Source organism: Corvus kubaryi, unplaced genomic scaffold, assembly GCF_017639235.1.
Source record: "Corvus kubaryi isolate FWS band 111438036 unplaced genomic scaffold, C.kubaryi_AGA036_p1.0 37398, whole genome shotgun sequence".
Lineage (NCBI taxonomy): Eukaryota > Metazoa > Chordata > Aves > Passeriformes > Corvidae > Corvus > Corvus kubaryi.
Genome location: NW_024581137.1, coordinates 23,801,765 through 23,825,717, shown reverse-complemented (window position 1 = coordinate 23,825,717; position 23,953 = coordinate 23,801,765). Strand labels below are relative to the sequence as shown.

Below are 23,953 nucleotides of genomic sequence, written 5' to 3'. Positions count from 1 at the left end.
CCAATACTTCAGGACAGAACTGGCAGCACAGTCAGCAACACGTGACGTTTCCTGTGCTAGAGAAGAGATCTCTGGAAGCTTCAATGTATTTATATAAACAGTTTTAGTCTTTATTACTATTGGGTTTTACTGACGGATTTCCTCTCTGTGGATCAAAACAAATGAATCACTCTTTTCCCCTCCTCCTCTTATGCACAATATTTACAAAGAAAGCCTAGCTTGCATGGATGCCTCCCTTCCACCTGAGGAGGGGCAAAAGGGGAGAGCAGGGAGCAAACCTCTAAAGATTCAGCTTTCATAGTTGGGAGGGGATAGAGAATGCAAATGGAAAGGTAACAGCTGTGGCAAGCAGCTACAGAACCATCCAAAATAACTGCATGATTACAACATTGTTTAGATGAGTTTTAACAATAAATTAATTTCTCAGGTCAAAAAACAATCCTCAGTCACCTTTCCAAACTGGGTGGAATAGCACGGGACATATTCAGCCCCAGCAGAGCCAAGAACAAAGAGGGACTACTGCTGTAGTTACATGTCCCCAGTGTTTTCTTTGTGCTGTCACTGCATTTACCTTACTGTCCCATAAGCTGACCTACAGAGACCAACGGGCAGAAAGCTAAAACTGTTTTTTGTTAATTCAGCCCCCAAACTTGCCTACTGTAAGATCTGCTGAACACCAGTGCAAGAAAACAGCCAGGAAACTCCCAAGGGAGGGATATGAAGGGAGATGCCTTTCCTTGCAAGGGCTTGAAATCTTTGTAAACTGCACTTAGGATGGATTTGCTAATCTCTGCAAATGTGCCTTGGCTACTGGTCTCATCTACAAATCAGACTTTTAATCGTATTCCCAAATAAAGTTGTAACTAAAGTCTTAAACATCTTAACTTTCTTAGAAAGAAAGTATAATTTCACTGCTAAGCAATTTTTATAGCGCTGAAGTCTGTAAGAATCAGAAGATAAAGAGTATAAACCATCTGTGGCAATGCATCATCTTTTCTCTAATTTCTGCACCCACCATCATTCCTGTCCACACATAGTGCCCAGAAAGTCGAGTAGACAGCACACCTCAGATGTGTGAGCTGCACAGACGTGAAGTCACGCCCAGCATCCCATGACCACCCCATTCCACCTGCAACACTCTCCCCTTAGACACACAGACATCCTTTATTTTAACAAGCAAAGCAATTTTGGCATAGATTAGCAGAGTGAAGAATTTGGAGCACTTTGAGTATTGCTCAGAGTATTGGTTTAATAAACCGTTTTTATAAGATTGTTCATCAAAAGATACCCTGAAATGTCTAAATGTAGGATTCAAACATTACTTCTCTTACACACTTTCATCTGCCAAATATTGTTTTTTGATCTCAGCATTTTTCTGCTTGATGTTTATGCTCAGACATGTGCTTACATTGTATTGTTTTGGATTGAAGATTTCCAATCACGGAATCACAGGATGGGTGAGGTTGGAAGGGACCACAGTGGGTCATCTGGTCCAACCTCCTCGCTGAAACAGTTATCCTAGAGCACATGGCACAGGATTGCATCCAAACAGTTCTTGAATATCTCCAGCGATGGAGACTCCACAATAATTTACAGAATCCAGAATATGTAAACTGAACAGCAGAACGCTGGAAAAAAACCCCAAACTTAGTTTTGACAGTTCTTTTATCCTAAAAATTTTCAGTCAGATTTTCCAAGCAGTCATGTCATTCTGAATAATAATTGGGAATATTGTATGTGAATGTACCAAGGGTGTAAAGTAATATTCTAACTTTTTCAGTTTGAAAGAAAGAAAAGAGAGTGATTAGTGGAAATCTCTCTTAAAAAGAAAAAAACAAAACAAAAAACAAGAGCAGCAATATCAAGCCTTGTCACTTGGTGGCAGCACACCAAAGAAAACCAAAACACTTGAGCAAGACAACAAAATTTCTTCTCAGCACCTACCTTCCTTTAACATCTCCCCTACAGGTGCCAGAATTCCTGGAAGGCTCTAGTCACTTCACATATTTAAGGCAGGCACCTAAATTTTTAAGACTACTGACTTCACATTCACGGAGATACTAAAGGCTCAAAATTAAAAGAGCTTTACTTCAGTCTTTCTGACATGTTTACAGGTTCACCTACCTCCACCAAAATTGCCAGAAACGTGCTAAATAGTATTCCCAAACAGGTGCAGGGCTGAGCAAGCAAACAGAAGCACTACTTGAAAGCCTGACATCCCAACAGTTCCTACAAACTGAACAAAATAGGGGGCTCTGAGTCAGATGCACCATCGATTTGGATTTCATGCCATCAGAAAAGGCCTGACAACACACCAGAAAACTCATTACAGTCCAACATCTCTTCCACCAGCTGAAACTCTGGCCAGCATCACACATGAAGGGCAATACCGCATGCAGTAAGTACCCAACAGTGCTATTGTAGTCAGTGACAATGAATGAGAACCAATAGTCTTTACCCATTTAAATAATTGATGTTAACCAAAGGTTAGATTTAATTAAATTAGTAATATTTAATAATAATTAAATAATTTAGCAAACACTTTCAAGAAACATTTGAAACTACTACTACCGAAGCAGGAAAGAGATGCAATGAGAACACAAATATCTGCTGACTTTCTTCTCCTCTGAGTAATGTTGTAGCAAAGGCTCGCTTATCCAAGGGGCAACAGGCTTGCTATTATCTTTTCTCTCAAACTGGTCTTCTACACACAGATGTACAAAGACATACAAACTGTGCAATGTCTTACTTCTGTAACCCCATGATAAACAGCTTTGTTTTGCCCTATTTGTAATCTACATGCCAAATTTACCAATGGCTAATAGAAGATTACCATATGCTATCACATCATTAACACACAAGTTGTAATCACAGTTCTATTTTCTATATATTAGATCTTTATTAGTATTAACTGCAAGATTTAAAACACAATCATTTCTTAATAATGATCCCATACAAAAGCAACTAACAAAGTCTTTATAGCACTGAGGGATTTTTGTACCAAACCTAAGACGATATTATCCAAACAATTGCTTTCTGGAACGAAGAATTTGAGTTTAAAAGAGCAAAGTACTCTTATTCAAGCTTCAGGGAGATAAAGTCATCAGTTTAAGCCAAATATTAGGAAGTAAGTGTGACTGGTATCACAGGAGAGTGATGGCGATAATAAATTCAAGTAGAAGAGATAAGCTCTCCCTCCTTTCCCCCTACCTAACCAAACAGCTTACTGTTGTCTAGTATACATGCAGGCTGGTAGGGCCCTTCAATTTTATCAGCTTCATTAAAACTGCACTTTCAGTGGGACACACACGAAACAACAGCCTAATCCAGCATCGCAGCAAGAAGATAAAATGGAGACCAAGGGAGAGAGATAAAAGTGAACACAGAAGGCAAGAGAAGCACAGCAGTTTGCCATCAGAGGGAGTACGAGCCTTAAACAAGAGTGGTCAGCTTCCAGGTGGGAGCAGACACACAGCTCTGCTGCAATTATGAACACCTACACAGGTTTAAGGGAGGGCTGGTCCTCCAAATTTTTGTTGAGAAAAAGCATATATGTGAAAGAGCTGCAAGAAAACAAAGTTTTTGTTGAAAAACAGAGCTGCTATACTATTTTATATGTAGAAAGACATAGCCATGGAACAATGAAAACTTCAAACTTCTGCCCATTTAAATTACTAATATTAAAAAAAAATAGGAAAAATGTGCTCCTGATCCTTTCTTTCAGTAAACTTACTACCTTAAAAAGAAAAAAAAAACCATTCTGTATCGCAACGTGGAGCTTGATTTTGGGTCTGACTGAAATGAAAAGGGAAACACTAAACAAATAAGGCACATGACTATATATCAACCTGCACTTTATCCCAGCTCCACTCTCAGCTCCACTTTGGTGCTGTTCAGCGCCAAACGTGCCTTCAACACACTGCATGCTCCTCAACATTACCTGTAAGAGCAGATCCTCAGCTGAGGCATGGAGAAAAGATTGGTGAATGATTCCATGTAAAAAGAAATAATATTCCCTCACCACCCACCACCACTCACAAGTTTCTAAGATTTCTTTTCTATCCCTGCTCCTATAGAGAGAAGATAAACCATGCAGCATATTCAAGACTGCCAGACAAAGTCTAGACAACAATGAAGCGCTATCAGACCCACTCTGTCTCAGAAAGGAAAATGTTTGCCCATTTACCCATGTCCCCAGTTGCAGAATACACTAACTTCCTCAATCACTAGGAAAAAACAGTTATCTATATTACAGAGGTACTGAAAAAGTATCAGAGTAGGTCTACAGTACCTCAGTGTATTTTCTACCTCCAAACGATGGAGCCGTTCAGTTGCTCATCTTCATTTCTCCAATTTAAAAGTGGCCTCAGCAAAATCAGCAGAGGTCTGGCATCTTTTAAAAACAGTGTCAATTGCATTTTAGTCATAGGAAACAAAAAAAGAGACTGCTTCCCTAATTTTAAAAGGAAGGTGAACTAAAATCTGATTAGATCATAGCAAGATAACTCTCGTTGGGGTGGGGAGGGAAACACTCTTTTTCACAGCAATCAAAAGCTGGAGGCACATACTTGGTGCTAAGTACTGTTGCCTGCTTAGGACAAGTGTAAATGAGTCATACCATCTGTACTCACATTCAAAGGATAGTCTGGCAAGATAGCAGGAAGAACACAAAGCAATATGACGCTCTGCTCTTAATGCTATGGATGCAATTAAGCTGGGAAGTAGAGGAAGACTTAGCAGTTAAACTAAGAACTACCTACAGTGACAGACACTGAACACCTTATTCTGTGAATTTATAATTATTTGTAGAATTCTACACAGAAATCTATAGTACAGAGGTGCCTACAAATTCACATATAACAAAACTGCGGTGGTTGATTAACGCTGTATTTCACATGAATATTTCTATCTCACAGAAAAATGCAGATATGCTCAAAGTATAAATAGATTGGAGCAAGAAGTCATTGTGGAACATCAATAATTCAGAGAGAAGCTATTTATGATAACCATTTGTTATAGAGACAAGACAAACTGCATTGACTAAGAAAGAAACAACATGAAAACAACAGAATCAACACTGGCAAGCAGCCTTCTGCAGCAAGTTGTGCTGAGCAGAGTAAAAGCAATGACCACATTGGAAGAAACAAGGAGCTCACAAAGATGCAGTGTGAGACTAATCCCGGCAAAGGTGAGGGAAGTTTCATCCGAAAAGATGGTATCGTGGCAGTATCTGAGCGAGGGCGGACAAAGCCATCACCAGCGTCTAGAGCAACATGCCACAGAAAGCTGCTATTCCCAAAACAGCTCTGTGGGTGGGGGACCCAAACTCATGGAAGTCAGAACCAAGGTTTATCATGAAACAATTTACTAATACTAGAAAAATGTGCCAAGTTCAGATTTCTTCAGTTTTCTTTTAAAAAGTCCTGGAAAGTCAAACTATGTAGAAGGTTAAGCTTACCAACATTATTTTAGTTGTAATAAAAGCAATATATTTTAAAATACAAAACTAAGCTGTACTTTGGATCTCAGGATACATATTTGAACATATTTAGCACTGAACCCTCCATCTTTTACATCTGATGAGAGTCAGTGGTACCAAATGATGCTAAAGACTGTTTCAATGTAGCACAAACACATTTGTGTTTACTGAGTTTATTTATCATGGTTACATATAAACTAGAGTACTTACAGGAAGGACAACAAATTCTTCCCAAGATATTCCTGGATATCTTGGGGGCTGGAAGGAGGAGAATAGACATCTATCTGCTGTCCCCAAATCCTTGTGATGATTTGTTTATATTTATACCAAGCTTTGAGGAGCATGAAACGTACAATTAATTTTAAATGTTATCTCACTTTCTCCTTGTTTTCATGCTTTCATCTTTTAATTATATGAAAAAATTGTTTACGATCTTAAAAAAAAAAAATCACTGATGCACTTATGTTGGTTTATTTACTTGATCCTCTGATTTCTTTGTTGGTTAAAATCAGGCATATTATTTCAGAGCATTCTAGAGGTTGTATTAACAGCATTTACAACTCCCAGCAGGTTTAGCAGCAGCAGATATTCACAAGGATGTCTGCCCCCAATAATCACAGTTCACAAGTAGGTACACTAACATAAAATCAATACCATTAACACATACATGCAGCTGTGAGCTGAGCTGATTTGAGGGGAGGGAAGAGGATTTGAGGGGTAGGAGGATGCTATCCCATACTATTTCCTCAGTGACTACTATTTACCGAGGACAGCCACGCGGAGGAGCTTCACAGGCAAACAAAGCAGTAATTCAAGCTGTTTCATTATGAATCAGCAGAACTGTCAGAGATCATGGCAAAAGTATTAGACCATTTTTAAATAAAAGTAAATTAAAAAACAAACTTAATAGTTCTCCTGATGTTGAATCCTACCCCATGATTTGCTACTCAGATAAAAGCCTTGAGCTTGAACAGTTCCCTGGCATAAAACAAGAGGTGAAATCATGAACTGACAAGCCTGAAGACTTGTGAGCCTATGAAGCATCCCAAATGACATAAGTGAAAACACGTGTTGATCCTCTGATGTTCACACCACTGTTAAAAATGAAAAATGATCAAAGCAGAAGAGCAGTAAGATCCTCTTAACAAATCCAGAAACCTTTATCTACGTGTTGTTTCAGCATGTGCACATGTATAATTTCAAACAATAACTACTTACACAAAAAGCCGCATTGAAAATTCTTATGATATACTTGGAAATGACACAACATAAAAAAACCCCACAAACAAACAAACTACTGCAGCTCAGACACCATTATGGTCTTCATTTTCACTTTTACAATTTTTTAAGCACTTCAGAGATAGTTTCCATTTAAAAATTTGGGAAGAAAGCAAAGCAAGCAGAATATGAATTCTGATCAAACATAACATCAAAAGGACAGATAGACAATAGCATTGCTCCTTAAGCTGAGGGAAGAAATCTCTACATTTCACACATCTTTTAGCAAGGTAATTATCTAGATAAAAATAAGGTAGCCTGCTCTGAGTCACAGCAGTTCATATATAAATCAATCCATTAAGAAACTTCACAACCAGCACAGACTTCTTTAGAACCTACAGGTACTCTTCAAAAACACTGTACATAAGATCAGGAAAGAGTAATGCTTTCCAATCTGAACAGATGCCTGTCACATTCAAAGAGAAATACAGATCAAGAAGTGATGTTCATAGACATTAAAACCAGAAGAAAGCACAGGTTTTGAGCTATTTGAGTCTATGTTTGTCCATAGCAGGTTACCTCTCAAAGTCTACAGTCTGGCTTTACAGAAACCTCAGTATTTAAAACACACAAGAGGGCTGAAGAGTTAAAACCCCTCAGATTACGACTGTGGAACAGAGACTTTCTAGTACACAGCTGTGACATATTTCAGAACATCTATGGGAAGACAACAGTTAAAAATGGACATTGAGTAGAGGGACGAAAGAATTGCATACTTTAGGTATCTGCCAAGGCACAAAGATTAGACTTGATCAATAGTATTTGTAGGATAGCAGGGTAGCAGTTTGTGAGGTAATCTTTTACCAGCATATCACCTTTAAGAAATTGTTTCTTAATTCATGGGTTTTAATTATTTAATTTTCATGTGTCTGAATTTCAACATTTCCACTCTACCCCAATACAAGGGTATGAAAAACAGGAAGAAAGCTTAGGAGCATTTTAGAAAACACACATCCATCAGACATAATGATAAAACATAAATACTATTTCTAACAAAAACATATGCATTTGCAAAATTTAAGTTATAGGCATAAAAAAGAATGTCTCCTGGAAACATTAAACTCATGCTCTAACAGGAACAAATCATCATCATAAGTAAAAACCTCCTTGGTACCTTTAAAAAGAATATTTTTAGATTAATTTTTGAAAGCAGAAATAGAAGTACATCCAAATGGCCTCACTGGATCTTTAATGGGGAAGCTTCATAATACACAGGGAATAACAGAGTGCATGCGGTCATTTCTCTATTCCCAAGGCCAGCAAAGCAAATAGCAGTTGTCTTCTTAATCCTATTGACTAGGCCTTTTAAGAAAAAGACTGGAAAACATTACAAAATATGTGGAATAAGCAGCTCTTTGAATAGATTTAAGAGTCTGCAAATTCCTATGAACGCTAGCACACATGGGGTGGCGTTGCCTTATCAGCCTTGAGGCTATTGTTACAGGACAAAAACATGTTTTTAAGATGGGACAGGAGAAGAGTCAGAATTCACTTGGAACAGAGGCATTCCACATAGGTGTGTCCAAACAAAGCTTTGAGCTTTTAACACAGCTCAATGATATACAGCTTTCATTCCCCAAAATGCAAAACACTGAAAGAGAACTGGCCAGTAGACTCAAGAGACATATTTTCACATATGGATGTAGCAGCACTTCAACTTACAAGAGGCCCAAATCAGTCAGTGGCAAGTCAAGTATGTGAGTGAAAAACAAGAGCCGCATTTTCCAGTTCACTGTAATTCCACGAGAAACACAGAGGGTACTACCACACACTTTAGGACTTTCTTACTCCAGGGAAGAACCCAGTTGCTTGGACAGGACACATGGCCACACATCTCCTATGTGTGCACTCTGTCAACTGCTTAAAGCTTAAATCATGAGTGCCCCTTCCACATAAACACACAAGGAAAACTGGCATTCTTATCTGCCATGCACAAGTGCTACAGGAGATTCCACTACATCAATACAGCCTGCAAAGGGAAGAAAATCAGGTACCTCTGACTGCCAGATATCAGTCACCTTCTCTATCTGACCTGAGGACTGCTGCATATAAGACCACAATTTTGAAGTTCAGCAAGATGTGGTCATTATAGAAAAAAAAAGAGTAAATACTTTAAAAAATATATTATTACATTTCACAGACAGTGGAACACTTCAAGGGACGAGAAAAAAGACAGGTTAACTGTTACAGCTAAGTCCACTTGCACGGTGGACACAGACATTCCCAGGAAAATTAATCTCAGCCAAGTAATGCCATCAATCTAAAGCAAATCATGTAAACTAAACTAAGACCTTGCTCAGCTAAAGTGCCATTACACTGACTAAATAGAATTCACTTCCAAAGTACATTGGCTACCTACAATTATCTAGGTGCAATGCTCTTAAAAACAAATAAAACAAGTCAGATGTTTTCTTGACAGACAGGAACCCAAGAACTGTGCCACATGGCAATTTAAAGTTTTTCACTTCTTCAAGTTGAAGATAGGGGCCAGATGAGAAAAGATTGTGAAAATACATCTCCTCTTATGAGGATAGACTGTGGGAGCTGGGCCTGTTAAGTTAGAAAAAATGGAGAGGGGATCTCATCAGTGCTTATAAATATCTCAAAGGTGGCTGCCAGGAGGATGGTGCCAGATTCTTTTCAGTGGTCCCCAGTGACAGGACAAGGAGCAATGTCCATAAACTAAACCACAAGAAGTTTCACCGCAACACAAGGAACAACTTCTTTTCATTGAGGTGGCAGAGCTCTGGAACAGGCTGCCCAGAGAGGTCGTGGAGTCGCCCTCTCTGGAGACATTTAAAACTCACCTGAGTATGTTTCTGCGTCACCTGCTCTGTGTGACCCTGCCTTGGGAGGGGTTGGACTGATGATCTCCAGAGGTCATTTCCAACCCTAATGACAGGAAGACAACCTTCCAAATACAGAACAGCAAAATGATGTGCACTAAACAGGGTGCAATCCAGCACAATCACAACCAGACACAAAAGAAACCCTGTATAAAATGATTGTTGTAGCATCTCTCCACAACAGCAACACAATGTTGCAGCAATTTCTCACAGTCCTGACTGCTTAAATCCCTCCATAGGGAGAAGACAAGCAAGCTACCACTAAATAAGATCACCAGGTGTAACACTCTTCAGAAAAGACAGCTGAATGCTTTCCTAACACTTTTTCAACTAATCTCTACGTGTGTTCAGAAGAAGGGCAGACCTGGGCAAATCAAAGTGAGTTATCCTGGGTTCTATTTTTTCTTTTTGGATGCACTTAAATAGCACATGATAACCTTTACATCGCATTAATTACTTTAATGCACTAATTACTTCACTTTTATTACTTCTGCTATACTTTTTAATTTGTGATTTTATCAGAGCAATTAACAAAGACAGAAATAAAAAAAAAAAGTTGTTTTAATTACATGTGCCACTAATTAAAATTTTCCAAAAATGTCTCGAGTTAAGTAGTCCACAGTATTTCCTTCACACAACAACAGTTAATGAGCTGAATCAATGATTTGGGGTTGGCCACAAAGTCTGTCAAAATTTTAGGATTAGCACAGTTCTGTCAGACTTCAATTCATATGAGAAGCTTTTCTTTTTCCCAGATTCTTCTGGTTTTCAACACTGAACAGACCAATTAAGAGGAGTAATTGTAAAGAAAATACCATTTGTTCCAGAAGAGGCTACTGTCTAATGCTGCTTTCAAACAGTAAGCTTTCACAAACTCGTTCCAAGTGCTTAGCTCATGACTTCCGTCCATGAAGCAGTTTGAATTAAATCCTTTGGCAACAAATATATACTACTTAAGTGTTATTTTTTTATAATTCTTTGAAAGCAAGTAGATGCTATACTTAAATCTTAGCCAAGTTATATTCATATCTTTTCTTAATGTAATTTTTAAATCAAAAATTTCCCTGTCCTGTTCTCTACGTACTCAAGCTCGAACAATCCCTTGAAGTTCCCACAATCCATGCCAATAAACCACACTGAAAATAGATTAACCTTTTGTCTAGTCTTATCACTGAGAACCTTTGTACAACATAATACAAAAAGCACAACAAAAAGTACTCTATCTCCTATAAAACAAGGAACATTACGTACAGAATAACGAGAATATTGCCATAAATGTAATTTAATTTGCAGCATTGACTCTGATTTTTAAACACTAACAGCTACATACTACAAGTATTCTCAAAACTTTGCATACTTTTAATAACTTGATTTATTTCAGCATAGCAAAGAAGAATCTGCTATCCTCTCATATTCTGTCCCCTTAGGAAGAAAATCTATAATCTGATAGGTAGGTAAGCTGTTTTAAATATCAAACTATGTTTCTTATTAACACTGTGCAAAATAGTTCTTTATTTAATGTTTGTCATTCTCATTCCCTCTCCCCACCCTCCCCCATTCCAGTGTTCATTTGTTTATGTTTTACATTTTTATGTCACCCATGTGGGTTTTGACACTTACTAGAAGCAGCATAATACCACCCTACAGCCCACAGCAGGCACAGCCGACCTACTCAGAAGGCAGCCCCTGAACAGCTGCCTAAGACTTTCAGGCTAAAATTTTAAAAAAAATTTAAATGGTGCAGATGACCAGCTTCAAGAACCACCCTGAAGTAGGGGCTGTAACCTGAGTCCTCACAAGCGTACAGGTGATACGTAGGCAACTATTTTTTTGGAAACTGTTAAAAACAATTTTAGTATACCCTTATTTGCCAAGGTAATTATTCCCAGTGCATTCTCACAGTCAAAAGACATGCCCAATTTGTTTCGTTTTTTTTTAAATGAAGCTTTGTAGTTTTACCATTGCTTATTCCAGAAAATTAAACCAGTCAGATGAATGAATAGCCTCATTCATAACCTGCTGAATTAAATGTTTTTGCAGCACAATCAAACTAAGAAACAGAATAAAGTAAGGAACAGCCCACCTTGATAAGGTTTTCATTAATGGCAATTCAAAATGTCATCTTCTTTAGCTGCTGATAAAAATACTTGCACAACCAATAATGTTGTGGTATCCATACAACTATATGAGGTGATATGTGGAATATAAAACACTAACTACATTTTTTGTTTCAATTTCCTATTGAGCTGAGATGAAAAATTTTCTTCTATTACAGAAGGCTGCAGTTTACTCTTAGACTGACATGCTTCATTAATTACTATTTGTAGAATTTATTTCAACTTAGGCATTTTTCTATGAGCACATTTTCTCACTAGATATTTCCCTACCCCAGGCACATATCTCTGTGCAGGGAGATAGAGGGATCACTAGTCACAATAGGCACGACTCCAAGCCATCACTGGAAGGTGTCCAGGAATTAAAACTGCACACATAAGAAGCACAAATATTGAAGGGCCTTCTATCCATACATGTTTCTATGAGGAAAAAGGCTCCAGCAAGTTCAGACTACTTTTGGTATATGGTTTTCAGGTAACTGAATTACCCGAACACGGTCTTATACTTTCACTGGAGCCTCTTGAGAAGAGATGGAAGGCAAGAGAAAGTCTTTTTGGTGTCACTTTCAGAGCTCCAGTTGCAAAATTGAGTGGTAGAGCATGTGATCAGCCTAAGAGGGGAAAAAACAACTTTGAAATGCTGCAGGAAAACCGACATGCTGTTGTCAGATGGGAGATGGCAAAAGCTGAGGATCCTGAAATGTGGTAAACCTGTATGTTACAGAGGAACTTTTCTTCTTTCAAAGTTTTCAGTCAATGTAAGTCAACATGGGGTGTTATAAATAGAAGCAGACTTCTTAAGACCCTAGGTTCTTTCACAGTTAAAAAGGAATTCACAACCACACTCAAACCCCAGAACAATCAGGAACCAGACAAGAAAATCAAGCCTGTTTCTGAGTTTCAAAACACATTCTAAGAAGTTTAAGACCAACAGCATGAAAGTTACTCAGAGAGAAAGGCAGACCACACTCAAGTTTCTCCACTTACCTCCAGCCCCCAAACCAAATGACACACATGAGACACATCATCTGTAATTACAGGACTTCTGACACAAAGACAGACATTAGAGTAAGTTTATCTGATCCAAACCACTCTTTTTTGCTTCCTACTTAGGAAAACTTTCAAGGAACAACTTTACAGTCCTATGCTAACCTCAATAATTTGCCTCTCCCCTCCCTTTTCACCACTGTGCAGAAGAAAAGAATGAGCTTAAGCTCAGCTACCACCTAGTATCAAACCATGGCTTTATGCAGGAGATTAGAAGCCAGTGAGTTTCAACCATTATTGTTAGAAACCTTGCAAGTGAAAAAAGCAAAAAACAAACCAACTCAAGGAAAAGCACATCATTAAACTCCATTCTAAAATTACTGAACTCAAAGCTTTCACTAAAATTTACCTATTCCACTGGCTTAAAAGAACAGGGTTGATTCAGGCAGTGTAGTCCACTTCTCACACACACAGTCCTACCCTACACAAGAAATATATTTGCATTCAGTAGTTCATGTATCTGTATTTCCTTCTCCTATCTGTCAGCTGAAAATGTTGGCCTTCACTGTGGTAGATAATTTCCAAGTCTCATAATTAGCATAGTTTTGGCTGTTAACTAACCTCTTAAAAGAAAAACAGAATTACAAGAAAAACAGATCTTAATGTTTCTGTCAGTATTTAAGCTTGCTTGTTACAGGTCATTTTTATTGTTTCTTATCTAGTGACAAAATCAAGACAGTGAAAATATACACCAAAGGAATTGCCACCTCACTTCTGCAGCCATGCCACACAGTGAAAAGTAAGAACCTGGCATTCTGAACAAGCATCCCGTGACAACACAGCACTTCCCAGGCAGGCTACATATCACTGCACTCCACACAAGAGCAGGTCACGAAACCTTGAGGTCAAATGAGGTAATTCCAGCAATTCCTCCTCTTTTCTTCAATTATCCATCCCACTTTTACAGGTTACTTTTCCCAAAAACAAGATGTGTCAGGTATCATAAAAGAAGCACTAGTGGGTACTACAGTCATACATGTATGACTATATACATGTAAAAAAAAAACAACAGGGCTTTTCTGGACACATCTAAAACACTTGTATATCAGTAGAGGTAATAAGGGTTGCCACACCATGGAAGGCTGAGCTCCAGCAGACACTTCTGAGATCTCTTCTGCAGGCACATTCATCCTGTCCTTGGGTTCAGTTCACTGTGGCCAACTGCTGCCACCAGATCAAGCTTTAGGCCTACAAGTTTTATTTGTGCTTGTGGCCATTCCAGAGGCAAATAGCTTATTTTCTAAAGAACTTACTCCAGAATGACAGTTCCCAAATGGCTGCAACACCTCCAATCAACATGGAGAAGAGCACTGCTAATACCAGTGTGGCAAACTTGCAGGAAAGAGGAGCTGAACTTCTCTGACAATCTCCACAGCACCGCTGGCATTGCTGTTCCTCCTGTTGTTCAAACAGATACTGTTTCTTCGGCTTATGTAAGTTCCAGCAGAGAGCTTTATAGAAGGAAACATCTTGCTGCTCCCCCATGTAAGCGTTGGGATGTCGAGACAGGAAACCAGTGTGATATCCTAAATGTGTGGGGTATTTTGTACAGCCATTGCAACAGCAAAAGAGAGCCTTCCAGATGACCTTATCGTTCAGGTTAGCATGCAAAGATATAATCAGAAGTCTTTTAACAGTCATGGCAATTTTTCTGCAAAATTCTTCTAACACTTGTGGACACAGACTCATGTGCCATGGCACTTGAATTATGTATGCAGTAAGCTTAATACTTAAATGATTACTAAAGCAATTTTAACACATGCAGAGTATTACAGAAATTTTACCACCCTTCAGGTATGAAAACCCCATAAATAATCTGTTTAAATGAAAGCTATGAAAAATATCACATTTTTAAAATAATTCTGGCTTGCTAGATGTTGAGAGTTAAAAAAATTTAAAAAGGAAGCAATTTCCTGATGTGAAGAGTCAAAGGCCTTTCAGAGACAAAATATGTGGCTGCATGCAGCTATACTTGCGCTTTCAAAATAACAAATTTGATAGACATGGTCCAAAAACATTTTTTACATCTCTGGGTGTACAAAAACAGCAGGAAGCATCCTCTTCTGTATACTATTCACAGTGTTAGTTTGAGATTATAGATGCTGTGAAAGTCCCCTTCCTGTGCTGTAAAAAGGTGCAGTAGGTAGAAGAAGGAATCAAGATCTTGAAGTCATTGCAAACACAGCTCCACAGGGTAGCTGGATATACCTGTTGATTTTTGGATGATCCTTGACTATGAAACTTGAAGTTCATCAGAAGAGTATTGCTGTTCACTGGCGCTGATTAGCAGTGATATTCTAACCATTTTTGTCCTCTTGGTTCTCCCTGGTGTTTTATACATCCTCTCTTCACCTTTCTTTTTCACTCTCATTATGAAAACATTCAAAGAACTCCTCTCTTGAGCTCTGTTTCTTATGGAGTAGATTAACTTGACTATTTACATCCCTGATTGCAGTAATATAATTTGCTAAATTTATGGTAAAAAGAATAGAGAAATGTCTATGGACAAGTCATAAAATGTTACTTACTCGTTACTTGAAAGGTTCTATTTTAATAGATTTACCATTCTGAGAGCTACATAGTGTTGGATAATGTCCATGTGCTTGTGGATGGAAAGAAACTGCAAACAATATCATGGGGTAGGAGTGGAAGAAATAAATGAGCTGGATCAGTACTACAGGATCAGTACTGTTGCAGGTCAATAATGGCCTTTGCAACCTTGCAGGTGGCAGAAACAAGAAGAGAAAGTGTTCTTCTACAAGTACTCCTTAATACTGAAAATTATCCCCCAGAATGAAAGAGCACTGTTTAAAAAAAAAAAGAAAAAGGCAAAATACAGCAGACCTATAAAACAAAATACAGCTCCTGGAACTGAGACAGGAGCAAAGGAAATAAAAGCCATCAGGCAGTATCAACACAGGGTTCTGATTTGGCAGAGACTGCACAGCAACACAGTATTAAGCAGAAGACCTCTTTTTATTGATCCTCATGTTTTAGCAAACACAGCAAGAACTGAACAAAACTCTGCAGTTACAAAGGGACAGAGGAGAGGGGTAGGGAATTCCATTAACATGCTATTTCTGTAGCATCCTTCCACCACGACTTGAGACACTGCACTAATTCGAAACAATGACTAATAATGTAACCAGAAAAACAATGCTAGCATTTTGTTTTTCTTCCTCTCCTGATTTTATGTCCTTCATTTGAACCTACCAACAATACTTTGTGGGGACACAGTGGTGAGTGAATGAAATGTTAGCAGACACTACACTGAGATCTGAGGCAGGAAAGACACACCAAGTCCTTGGGATGAAAAAAAGGACTTGCATAGATTACCTGCCCACTCTCATGACAGAAGAAGCAGATGTCCTGAAGATGGGACAGGGAATGAGAGAATACCAATTATCCCTAACACTGTACAAAACTCGGTCTGCAGTGATGGATTTAAATTACTTATTTTTAGTAATAGATTATGTTAGTATATTAATAACTACAGAACTTCCTGAAAATGTTTTTTACTGCCCCCAGGTGAGATCTCTATGAACACAAGTAGTTCCTTCAGCTGTGAGCTGGGTAGATCCCTGGTCTATTATGCTGCCTGCTCCTTGATGACCAGGTTCCTGATAGAAGGTTCAACTTCCTCCTTCATCAAGGGGACCAGCATAGATGGAGCTATCAAAATACAATCAAAAAGGAGGACAAACAGCAAAATCTTGAAACAAAACATGGATTCTTCATGATTGCTAAAAATTTTGTAAGCTCTAAAAAAGGCTCAATGGTCTCAATGCTTTAAATACTGTAATTTCATTTTCATTTTGTCATGCTGACTGTCCTTGCTTGTGCTCCCTTCTCCTCCTTCATTAAGACACTGTTGTACCTTCACTTTCCAAAGTAAAAAAAAAAAACCATAAAAAAAAAAAATTTTAAAAATATACAAAAAAAATTTAATAAAAAAAAAAGAAAAAAAAAAAAAAATCCAGATATATCCAAACTTTCTTCTCTGCAACAGATGGAAGCAAATACAGGACTTCAGCACAAAGTGAGAGTGCACCTTAACTATAATTGCATGACTGCAAAATGACCAAGAATGACTTGTAAGCAAATGCTCACCATCTTGAATTAGAAAGGCCATTAAGTGAAGTTCATTGTCTGAGAGTATGGAAACATTAAACATTTCGGATGACTTCACAACAGTTCAAGACACAGTGAGAATTAGACTTAACTCATGCAAACAGGCAGCCACAAAACCTGAACATTCAGGAAGTTCTAATATGAGTCAGTTACAATTACTCGTAAACACTTTCATCCCTATCCCTGTAAATTTATTTCTGAAGTTTAACAACATAAGCTTAAGTCGTTTTTTCCTTTTGTTTTACCAGACCCCAGGTGTTAGAATAGGCAGACCTCTGCTTCACTGTTCTCCAATTTATACACAATTTCAGTAATTTACTGAGAAAAATATTTTTGCTCAGGCTGCCCTAAATATGTAGAATTTATTAATGTAAAAAACAATCTACTTACACAGTACCGTTCACTCAATTCACATACATACATTACTGTAGAGATAAACAAAATCTCAGATTATATTCAATTCACAGTAAAGAGCATCTCATTATTTTAGGACAGAAGTCTTCAGGTGCTTCAGCTAACAAGTAGTTTCTCAATCTACAAGGATGCTACGAACTAACTATTTTGCCCCTCTTTTATTTGCATATCACTGCTGGTGCTTCCTCTTTATCTCTGTGCACCCACACAGCTGGCTACAAGTCTCCCCTTCTCTCCCAACTACTCAGTCCCACCACTCTTATATTAGCTCTGGTTTCTTGTGCTGAAATGGGTCAGTGCTATATAATTCATCAACACCAGAATCACAACTGAATTAACAGAGTTAAACGGGTATACTCCCACCCTTTTGGGCGAGTGCTAATGTCTTCACTAAGGAAAGAATAACATTCCCTGATAATTTGGAGTTGAAACATTAAGATTCTTTTCTCATTTGCACAAAGGATAACACCAAGACACCTTATTTCAGATGAATCCTCAAATGCCAGATTAAAACTTGTCCTCCACCCCCAACAATGAAAGGAAAACAAAACCCCCAAAAATCAGCACTGTAAGCATGCTCCCAGCACTTAGTGATGCACTGCTTTGTTTACTTTTTTATTGATGTGAAATGTTCTGTGATTTGTATTGCAATACAGGTTATTTAAACACAAACATTATAAATAACTTTGAAACAGTTAGTCATTGTAACTAAGGCAACGAGTCTCCCACTCAATTTCCAGAAATAGGAGTAAGGAATAGAGGTAAGAACAAAGTAAAAAGTTGGCAGGAGCAAGAAAACAAATCATCAGATAATAGTTTGAACTCGGGATGGCCCATCCGATTAGAGAAAAATATCAGGTATAGCAACTGAGAAACAAACTAGCTGACAAAAGAGGAGGTAGAGGATATGAAGTATATAATACCAAATATACTTAATTTCAATAATCTTATTCCACAACCCATTTCAGTGAATGGAACAACCGTAGGAATCTGGGAAAGGAACAATCCATGTCTGATAGCTAACTGCTAGTTTAGGGTCTCAACAGTTGCTAGTTTCCTACAGGAATCATCTTTTTTTGTGGGTGCTAAGGAAGTCACTTCTTGATAGAGATGTGCACATTTGTCTCATTTTTCCCCTGATATTTGCCTCCAAATAATGGTCAGAAACCTTCGATGCTATCTACATGAATAGACCTTTATATCCTCACAGAAGGCTGCTGAGTTAACAGGATCTGCCTTAAGGATCCAACTGTGGAATCAAGGCTTGCTTTGTTTCTCCCCCACCTTTTTTTTTCCTTCTTCTTTTAAAAAGTTTATTTTCTTGACTGAAGAGAACTGCTTGTTCACAAGTTAAAAAGTTCCCAAGTATTCATCGGGCAATCTGATCCCCCCAAACGAACACGTGGTAGAACCAGGTTCTCTCAACACATTCTAATGGAAGGGCTGGTAATTACTGCATATAACAAGATAAACAGAGTTCAAGTTACACCAAGTTGTCCACCAGCTAAAGAAACTTATCTTCTCAGCACATGTAAGTTCTTAGCCTTGGAACAAGAGAACTAACACTAAGACTTCAGGTGTCTTGGAAAAAATTACAATTTCTTAATTTAATTATCTTGTATGCAGTTTAAAAATATTAGACGCTAATTTTAGGAAGAACATATGATGGACAACAGAGCACAAAGAGTTGGTTCTTAACTATTACAAGACTCATGAAAGAAATGATTGGGTTTTTTAAAAGAAGAGTAACTTTAAAGTAACTTCTACCAAAAAAGTAAAAAATAAAACACACATCTCATTAGTCTACATCTGAACAGAATTTGTAGAGCAATACCACATAATTCCATTCCCACCATATCCCTCCCTCACTGAACAGCAGCAGCTCCTTTTCATCACCACAGGAGACCATTCCTCCTCTAAGTGTAACAAGGAGCTAGTTGGGACATTTATTCTTGGCATGAATTCTAAAAGAATGAAGTCTAACGCTGGCAGTAATGAAAATAGCAACCATAGAGGCATTCAGAGCGTTCACTATGACACTGCAAACATTTGTTTAACTGCCAGTTGAACAAGATCCATCTTAGCTAAGAGAAAGATATAAATGGGCAATAAAGAAGTCAGTGCTCTCACTGTTCAAGGACTTTAAAGATAACCGGTCACTCTAATATCCTCATGCAGTTATTCCATCTCAGATCCTTACTACTCATATCTGACTTCTGGAAATAAATGCACTGCTTCAAGCACAGTCTAGCAGTCATACAGAAAAATCCCATACAAAACCCCTTCAAATACCCATCATTATTAGCCCTAAGACATCTTCCTATTACACATTTAAGATTCAGAGAAAATGGGAAACACATAATTAAAACTATGATGCACTGAAAGAAAAAAAATAAAGCTTTACCAAATACAATGACATTGCATCCTGTGAGTTTCGCCAGAAATAGTTATATAGCTGCAAAACTAAAGAAAAAAAAATCAGCCAGTTTTGATCAGTTACATACCTTTCAACAAAACTAAGCTGAGATGTAGGCTTATGTGAGCCTAAAAGATCACCTGTAGGCACATATGCAGGTAAGGCTTGTAACAGAAAAGGAATGAATCCCTGGGCTGTTGGGCAATCCAAATTTCACCTACACACTAAGAAAAACTAAGCTGTCAATTACTGCTTAGGTGTAAGAGAGACTAATTCACAACCCCTTAAAGCAAGAATTTATCTGTTCTGGGAAACAGTTAATGTACCTAGAAACTATGACTGCATAACAAAAGCACCCCAGAAGACACTTAGCCTTTCACAGTTAGCTATACAGAGGTGAGAGGGCTTTGACACAGGAGACCAAGGCATACCACTACGGATATCCACAAGCTAAGTTACTTCTTCTTTTTTTCCCACCCCATACCTTCCCTTCCACACACTCCCCCACAAAAAAAAAAAAAACCAAAAAAAACCCCCAAACAAACAAAACCAAAAACACAAACAAACAAAAAAGATTTTGTGATAAAATTTTGTGATTAGTGACCCTTGACCTAAATTGGAGTTTCAGTGCAGTTTCTTACAGCAGTGTACCACAGCATTTCAGGAAGCAACAAACTTTTATGGGCTTCATCTCACTTAGCATTTTTGTAGTTAAAGCAGCATCTCATCTAGAAGAACATCTTGATATATTGATGCCTGGTATAGAGGCATCAATATATGAAGATAATACAAAGGCAAACAAATTTAAGAGCAAATACCTCAATCATGAGGTACATTTACAATATTTTTCATCTCTACCTTGAATAGTTTAAACTTCAGAATGTGCAGATTTGCTTCCTTTTTATTAAACAACAACTGCACAAAAACCCAAGAGCAACGAGAACAATCTACAGCTTCTAAATCGACACTTGAATGACTCTGAGTTAAAGTTTGCTATTGAGCATTACAGGTATCAGCTTTGCCCAATACAATTCAATTTAGCTTTAAATGCAATTTTTGCAAACATGGCTTATTAGTTTTTTTGATACCTAATATATTTTGAAAGCAAACATAAGTCACTTCTCAAAGTGCAGTGTACACCCTCAGTTATGTCAAAACTTTGAAATCTATTCCTACCTAGTAGGGTGGCAAAGCAATAAAGCTCAAGTAGTAACACAAATTTATAGATAATGTACTGGCTGGCTGGTTGTTGAACCCAAGGAAAGGCCTACTTTTCTCAGTGCATGGAAAACCTGTATTGTGAAGGTTAAGCGTGTCAAATCAGCCTCCAGAGACAAACAAATATTTGAGCTTCACAAACACATTAAGCATCTGCAGGATCAAAGTTTTGTTTATCAGGTACTAAGTAAATTAAATCAAGCAAGCGGAACTGGGATTTCACCCTCCGAGCTCAACTAAGAGCCTCAGAGCAGAATTTCTCACCTCACTGTAACTTCCCAGAGCACTGCTTTTACACTAGCTTGCAGTAACTTGAAACTAAGCAAGTGTAAGAAAACACTAAGCTTCTTGTATCCCATAAGTCTGCCTGTCCACAGCATAATGCTGACACTTAATGCAGAGCCCTTCTACATTATCAAAAAACAAAATCAACAGGTTTATGTTGAATTTGGAAAAATAATCTTGATAATTACATTTAAGTAATACTTTATTTAGTAAAATCGTTGTTTCAGAAAGTTATTACTCTGACTGTTGAAGAAAGAAACTAGCAAATCACTTCCCTTCTTCATACTAGCTGAACAGTACAAACAACAGAGCAGCCTTTGCATTTCCCTGTGAAGCACAGCCACCACTGAAGAAACAGAGTCACTATTCGGACTACAAACACACGAGACAATTTGTTTTATTCTAACCAAACACACCACTGTGAAGCAAAGCATATGGTTCAAGCAAACAGGAAGCATGTTTCATGAACTACTGAAGAGAAACACCTCTACTCCCATACAGTACCATGGGGCTGGTTTTCATAAAGAGCAGGTGGTGCTCCAGTCTCAGCACAGCATCCTGTCCTCAAGTCGAGACATCTTGCAGCACACTGCAACAGTGACCTGCAGGAATGCTCTGTAACTACCAAAGCTGAGGGATTTCATGTTAACATGATTCCTCCTGACTTTTTGGCATTCTTAAACAGTTTTAACAGAATTTAGTTTGAAATAACTGATTTGTCAAGCAACTGACACTTCAGCAGCAGAAATGCAGCTGCTGCTAAAAGTCACTCCCTCTACAAAAGACTGGTCAAAACCAGCACTCCCTTCCTTCTCTCCTTCTCTTCCCTGTCCTAGCACCCCTTCCTTTATGAGAAAGAATACTTCAATTACCCGTGTATCAATTCACCTTTACAGATCTGTGAAGCGTCTAAGAAGTTCACCTCGTACTTCTTCTGGATTAAAACTTGCATTACGACAGAAGCTGAAAGCCTCACATGCATTACTCTGTCAAACCAATGGTCCCACACAGTCCAGTATTTCACTTCAACATCTGTCAATAGTAGGATCCTTCCCAGAAGAAAAGTTTTGAAATACAGTACTTTCATGTTAACATATTGATTATGGAGTTTTTGCTAACTATTCACAATGATTACTTGCAGAAGAGTTGTAGTTCTCGGTTTTAACAGAAGGGCTTGTTTAATAGAAGAGATGAACAAGTACTTATTTCTGTGGAAAGTCTCCCATAAAAGACTGAAAGGAAACCTAACTCAAAGGACACTAAATATATTTCAGATCCACAATTCTTGCTCATTCATAGATGTGTTTCTAAAACAACATGAGACTTCACAAAGTTTACATACAATATAGCGGGATATAAGAGATCCCAGCCCCATATCGCCAAATGTTCCTTAGAACAAAATCCTAAGGCACCATGCAACCTAAGTGTGAAAACACAGATGAGTATGTAATTAATGAAAGGACTCGCAGGTAAGGATGAGCTGATACTGATCAGCATAACAAACAGACACAGGATACCAGCTGCCTAACCACCCCCAAGTTTCTACAGGCTTTTTTTCTGCGGGGCTTTTTTTTTTTTTTTTGGAAGGAGGTGGGGTCTTCAAGTGTTACACTTGGTTATCTTTGCGGAAGAGTAACACGGAGACCCACAGCAGGATGTATGAGTTTTTACACGGAATTTGGCCTCACGCACATGAAAACACGAGAAAACACCATTCCTAAGAAACATCTTTCCATAGGCGGCAAACTGGCAGCGCAGACCCTCCCACCTTTGTATCCTGATACCGCACAGGAGACAATAGGTAGGACAGGGGAGACATCAGGAAAGGACAGAGCAGCCAAGACAAGTATTTTTCACCAGCTGGGATGGAAACCGAAGAGCCTGGCAGACAAAGAAGGGTGTGATGCGACGAGAGCAACAACCCACTGAAGGCACGAAGAACCTCCTTCGCTTTCAGGAGGGGAGCGCGGGCTCAGGGAAGGTTTGTCAAGACCGCGGGTGGCGAAAGGCACGGCGACCGAACAAAAGATTTTAAAGGCCTGGAAGGGAAAGGTGCAGGGACGAGCAGGCGGCTCCCGGCACGTGAAACTGCGCAGGGCCAGGGCCGGGGCCGGGTCCGGGTCCGGGGGAGCGGCGCCAGCTCCATCTCCGTCTCCTGGGCACGCCGCCTCCCGCCGGCAGTCTCCAGGTCGATCCCCTCCCAGCGGCCAGTCCCTCAGGCCCAGGTACCCCCGTCCAGAGACCCTTCCCTTCCCAAAACAGGCGCGGGGCAGGGCTGGCCCGGGGGGAGCCCTCAGACCCACCCCCATCACCCGTCCTGGGCTTCCCCTCCGCTCCGGGGCGGGGGCTCGGCACGGACCCGCCGGCGAGGCAAGGCGAGAGGCGGGCGGGCTGCCGCGGCCACCTGTTCGGCCCGGTACCTGCGAGGGAGGACGACCCCCGCCCGCCCAGCGGGGGCACCGGGCGCACATGGCGACTCCCACCCAGCCCGGACCCCGGCGGCGGCGGCGGCAGCAGCCATGCTGCCTCCCGCTGCCCGCCGCCTGTCACCCGCGCACGCACAGCACCCCGCGGCGGCGGCGGAGGGCGCGCCCGGCGGCACCGGGAGGGGAGGGAAAGGGAAGGGAAGCTCGGGAATACCCACCTGCTCGCGGAGTTTCAGGAACACCATGGCGAGCGCGCGCCGCCGCCTCCGCCCGCCGCCAACGACTCCCGGCTCCGCGCG

At 39.4% G+C, this 23,953-nt stretch overlaps 1 protein-coding gene across 2 annotated transcripts in view; it reads right to left on the bottom strand.

Annotated features, from left to right (window-relative positions):
* ANKRD28 (ankyrin repeat domain 28) overlaps positions 1-23,947 on the bottom strand; it is a 119,026-nt gene extending 95,079 nt beyond the window's left edge. The window contains exon 1 of one of the 2 annotated variants that reach the window (XM_042043501.1): positions 23,873-23,947. In XM_042043501.1, coding sequence (XP_041899435.1) covers positions 23,873-23,899 — 27 coding nt within the window. In that variant the 5' untranslated portion in view covers positions 23,900-23,947. The remainder of the gene's footprint in view (positions 1-23,872) is intronic. The other variant, XM_042043500.1, reaches the window with a different exon arrangement.
* Positions 23,948-23,953: the final 6 nt, after the last annotated feature.